The sequence below is a fragment of the Notolepis coatsorum genome (genome assembly GCF_963971535.1).
Source record: "Notolepis coatsorum genome assembly, chromosome: 19".
Taxonomy (NCBI): domain Eukaryota; kingdom Metazoa; phylum Chordata; class Actinopteri; order Aulopiformes; family Paralepididae; genus Notolepis; species Notolepis coatsorum.
In genome coordinates this window covers 57,030,252-57,035,657 of record NC_140183.1, presented here as the reverse complement: position 1 = coordinate 57,035,657, position 5,406 = coordinate 57,030,252, and the positions used below count along the sequence as shown (strand labels likewise).

General features: G+C 44.0%; 1 protein-coding gene across 1 annotated transcript in view; it reads right to left on the bottom strand.

Annotated features, from left to right (window-relative positions):
* bcam (basal cell adhesion molecule (Lutheran blood group)) overlaps positions 1–3,691 on the bottom strand; it is a gene marked incomplete at its 5' end in the record, with an annotated part of 23,055 nt that extends 19,364 nt beyond the window's left edge. Inside the window, one exon of the mRNA XM_084336658.1 lies at positions 3,586–3,691. Within this exon, the coding sequence (XP_084192784.1) occupies positions 3,586–3,691 (106 nt within the window). The remainder of the gene's footprint in view (positions 1–3,585) is intronic.
* Between the last annotated feature and the right edge of the window lie 1,715 nt (positions 3,692–5,406).

Here is a 5,406-nt window from a genome sequence, read left to right as displayed (position 1 = left end):
GAGGAGAACACCTTGAAGTCAGCTGATGCTTGTCGCAACGATTCTCCCCACCGACTTCTCCGCGGTCTCTTGGACTTATCTTTAACCTAAAGCCCTTCTTCTCTTCTTCTCACTCATCCCAAACCCAACCCCCTCCTCCTCCTCCTCCTCCTCCTCCTCCTCCACCCCTATGGGCAGCAACAAAAACGATATTGAATAAGGCATCGAGAACACTCAGCAAGAAAGGCGATGACAGATGAGAAGTAGTCAAACTGGAAAAATCACCTTACTGGTTTGACATAAATAATTCTTTATTAATTAGGATTCGCGTGTTCGAATCCAGCTCTCCACATTGTTTTCAGTTTAGCTGGTCGTCCGCAGTAATACACATTGGCCGTATTACGGGGAGGGAAACTGAAGGGTGGGGATCGGGCGTTGTGAACAAGCGACTCCTACAGGTCGGTTGGTGCGCCTGCGCAGTAGAATCAGGAAGTGTCGGGGGCAGCGTGAGCCTCCCACGCGTTACTCCTCGACACTGAGAGATCGAGCTGCGCAGGTGAAAAGATGCGACTGCTGTTACCTCAAGTACCGGAGGGGACTTGTGCTATGTATGACTTAGTCCACATTGCAGCCGGCTTGTGGGAGGCAAGAAACAGCGTTCGTGACAGGGGAGGGTTGAATTGGATGATACGAAATTGGGATGGGAGAAAAATATAGAAAAATGGGAGAAAAAGTGGATCAAAAAAAAAAAAAACTTTATTAATTTAGAATAGGCCATACACCATATCTATACCATATAGAAATCACCTTGGCCTTGATCTTGTTACCCTATGTGTTTAGTGAGAGTTTGTTTAGAAAACGATGCTGCAAGGACACAAAACACAATTTTAGACTCCACATTTTTCCAACAAATTTTTGTATGCGACCTGTCACTTATGCATAGTCATGTCTTGTTACTGTCCTGACACTTACCTAAGGTAACAGTAAGAGACCAGCCAGCAGCCTACTTCTAATTAATATTGCGTGTGTGTGACGTGTGTTGTATGAGCCAATCAGCGGCGTTGTTACATTTTGGATTGGTTGAATAGAGGAAGTTATCAGTCTTATAGTATCCAATTTCGACAATGAGCCTGGGCTAGCTTATCTAATACATTAGCTTCCCCAACGAGCCCTATACCCTGGGATAGCTTATCTAATACATTAGCTTCCCCAACGAGCCCTATACCCTGGCCTAGCTTATCTAAAACGTTAGCTTCCCCACCGAGCCCTATGGCTTAGCTCAGCGGTTCCCAAACTTTTTTGGCCGTGCACCCCCTGTCACCTCCCGACCTAGCTGACGCACCCCCCAATGGGTTTCTGTTAGAAAAGATTGTTGCTGGTCTCCGTGCACAGATTCAATTTTTTATTTTATCTCTTCCCACGGCGACTATGGATAGGGAATTTCTTTATTTAATTAAAATGTTCACGACAACATGGATGCATGTACTCTGCCAGCATGTTTAATATCCATAATACTAAAGGTTTGACTAAGATTTGTATGAAATTTTATTGTAAAAAAAAATATATATATATATATATATATATTCCACCATTAGCCTTTTCATGTCACGCACCACCTAGAGGGCGCTCGCGCACCACAAGGGGTGCGCGCACCACAGTTTGGGAACCACTGGCTTAGCTTATCTAAACACATTAGCTTCCCCACCTGGCCCTACCCTGGCCTAGCTTATCTAACACATTAGCTTCCCCACCTAGCCCTACCCTGGCCTAGCTTATCTAACACATTAGCTTTCCCACCTAGCCCTACCCTGGCCTAGCTTATCTAACACATTAGCTTTCCCACCTAGCCCTACCCTGGCCTAGCTTATCTAACACATTAGCTTTCCCATCACCAGTCATGTAACCAGTGTTCGAATTATGAGGGGGCCAATGGGGGCTCAGCCCCCATAGCTAGAGTCTGAGCCCCCATAGTCAAGACCCCCTGTGGGGGTCTCTCAAAAGATTTATATAATCTTTTTTATTTTTATTTTTTTTTTATGTACGAATTAGTATTATTTATGTTACCTAATAGATCATATTTTTCTTTTCAGTTTTTAAAAGAACCGAGTAATTAATGTTGTGGAATAGGCTGCATTTCACCTCCAAGCCGCTATGCGTCGCCCATGAGCGTCGCCCATAAGTTTAACGCTACTCCAACCTAGTGAAGAAGAAGCAGCAAGCAGCTGCTGTAAACAGAAGGCTGCCGGTCCGTGTCCTGCAACTGAAAACATAAACACTAAACAGTACGCCACATGCCGCCAAAAAAAAGGCTCAACCCGCCGCAAGGCTGTACAAAGCTGGACAGCTTTGGTTTTATAAAAAGGCCAAAGACTGATGCTGTTAGTGCAGCAGCTAGCAGCGCTACTGTCACTGAAGTTGACACTGCTAGTGCTAGTACTAGTGTTAGCTCTGCTGCTCCTGTGCGCAGTGCGCCTGTTATTGTTACCGCGCCGGTTGCCACTGCCAGACCCGAGTCTCCACCACTAGACCTGGACTGTGCTGCTACTCAACCACCACAATGCTGGGGTCCGAGTCAGTGGAACTTTTGGAAAAATAAATATAGCTGGTTATTTGCCAAGGAGGGATGCATTGGCTGCCTTCCATGTAAAAACGCCAAGACATTGTTAAATAAATAATTTGGAGCCCATTTGGCAGAGCAGTGGATCAATGGGACTGTGACTAGCTCTCAGAGCAAGAAGTTGAGGAAGAAAATATACTTGCACAGTGATAGCATTGCTCATAAGCAAGCTATAGAAATAGAAAGTCAAAACCAGAAGGAAGTGCTTCCAAAAAAGGTTAGCGAAATCACATCTGCTTTGCTCAAGGAGACAGCCAGTTCATTCAGGGCAGCATATACTGTCGCTAAAGAAAGGTTGCCGTATACCAAATTGAACCCCCTTATGACACTTAATGAGTTGAACGGTGCGACAGTCGGGCCAGCTCACCGATTTTATTATCAGATGATAATGTTACTTACTGTATCCTGATAAATGCTGCTGTTGTGCCATACAACTATTTATTTTCCATTAGATTATTTAGTTAGTTTTTGATTTATAAGTGCAGAGACAAATACATGTTAATTCGAGTTCATAAATGTGGTCTCATTTTTCTAATTAAATTGTTGTATTTTATCAGATGCAAAATGCAAATAAGTAAATATGGCATTATATATCAGAGGTGAGTAAGAAAATGAACAAATATTGATGGTTAAGAATGAGACTGAATAATGACATCACACAATAGTCTAATGATTAGACTGTTGTGTGATGTCATTATTACTTAGTATTAGACTAATCCTAATGAGATATTCCTCTAAATATGACGTTGAAAACAGCCACAATTTCAGGAAAAAAATTGTAAAAAAAAAAAGAAATTCAGGGGGCCCCCATAGCTCTCAGGTGATAATTCGAACCCTGCATGTAACCACAGCAGAGTGTCCCCAATATAGACAAATACTTTATGCTTGTTGAAATGAAGTCGTATTTCAGAGCGTTTCTGCTGTTGACGCCCGCGGAGCGATGGGAAACTGCGCTGGCATCCCAGGAGCGCAGAGAAGGGGCCGTTTACCAACCTGTGTTATAGGGTCTAGGAGGTCAAAGGTCAGCGGTGTCTCGGACACAGGCATGCCGAGCGCCCCGGAGGGGTGACGCTCCCGGGTTGCTATGAACCGCATATCTGTATGTCACTTATACAGCTGTGGATGCAGATGGGAGGACTACACACACACATCATCAGAGGGTGTTGTGTGTCCCCATGGTCCCATTTAGTGCACCACGATATGGTTGGGAGTGGCGAGAATGTGACCTATGGCTGTGGGAATGTGGGTCTATGTGACAGTATCCCACCAGTAACCACAGAACGTTGCTATTAATAGACCAAACCAGGCTAGAGAGGAGGAGAGCAGAGACAGACACACAGGTGGATAGACAGAAAGATAGAGTAACCGACGGAGAGACAAACAGACAGACAGGCGAGTGGACAGACAGACAGACAGACAGACAGACAGACAGACAGACAGACAGACAGACAGACAGACAGACAGACAGACAGACAGACAGACAGACAGACAGACAGACAGACAGACAGACAGACAGACAGACAGACAGACAGACAGACAGACTGCTCCGTTCCCTGCAATTCTATTAGGGATGCACCGATCCGACTTTTTCAGTCCCGATCAGGGGTGCAGTCGTAATATGGGCGGAGGCCAAACGGTATCCTATTATTATGCAAAGTCTAGGCACTTATCACCTAGACTTTGCATAATAATAGGATGCGCGCACTTCGAAGCCCAAACGCCGTTTGACCGCGGTTTCCCAGCACTGCACCAGTGGTCCCGATACCGATACCTGGGTTTTGGTATCGGCCAATACCGATACCGATCCGATACCCATTGTCCAAATTTTTTTCCTAAAAAGGTTTAAAAAAAAATTTATCCACGCTTTTTTTTTTATATTACAATATAAAATAATTGTAAAGGATCACAAGTGTGTTTTTGATTTGTTGTATACAAAGACAGAAAATAAACTTCATTCATTCAATTAATAAACGGTATGCCTCACTGTCACTGTGTGGAAGAGACTGGGATCATTCTTTTGTGCAAGGCAACAGGCTTGACTTAAAACATTACTTTCCTAACTTAGTGAAACTAAATGTAACAAATTAACACATAGATATAAATGTACTGAATGGTTATTTCTTTTTATTTATTATAAAATTTTTAAATAATCTGATTTTTTTTCTTTCTTTTTTATACCCGATCCAGCTATTTTACTGATATCGGTGGCCGATACCAATATCGGATCGGTGCATCCCTTTTATTCTATAGCTGCCATCAGGCCCGGACGCCTGTTATTTTTCTACAACGGAGTTCGGCGATTTGCGAATCTGATTGGCCAGTGTCATTTCTGGTCATGTGACATGTACGCCCAATCGTGGGACCGCAAGTTTCTACACTGGTTAGGCTTAGGCGCTCGTTCGAAGTTGGTTAAGGTTAGAGTTTGTCTTAGAGCATGGCGATAGAACGCCTGCCCTGATTCCGACGGTTAAGCTTAGGCACTCTTTCGAAGTTGGTTAAGGTTAAGGTTAGGGTTAGGGTTAGGCGATAGAACGCCAGGTGCTTTGCAGGCTGTTCGACGCGGAAATGGGCAAAGACACAGCTCGTCACGCTATTGGGCGCACATGTCACATGACCAGAAACGTCAGTGGCCAATCAGATTCGCAAATCGCCGAACTCCGTTGTAGAAAATATAGACGCGGCCCGGACTGGCCATCGGGAGCACTGGGAGTTTTCCCGGTGGCCTGGCCTGCACAAAAAAATTTTAATTATAATTTTTGTTTTTTATTATAATATTTTTTTTTTTGCCAGGCCATTGTTTCTAGTTGTGG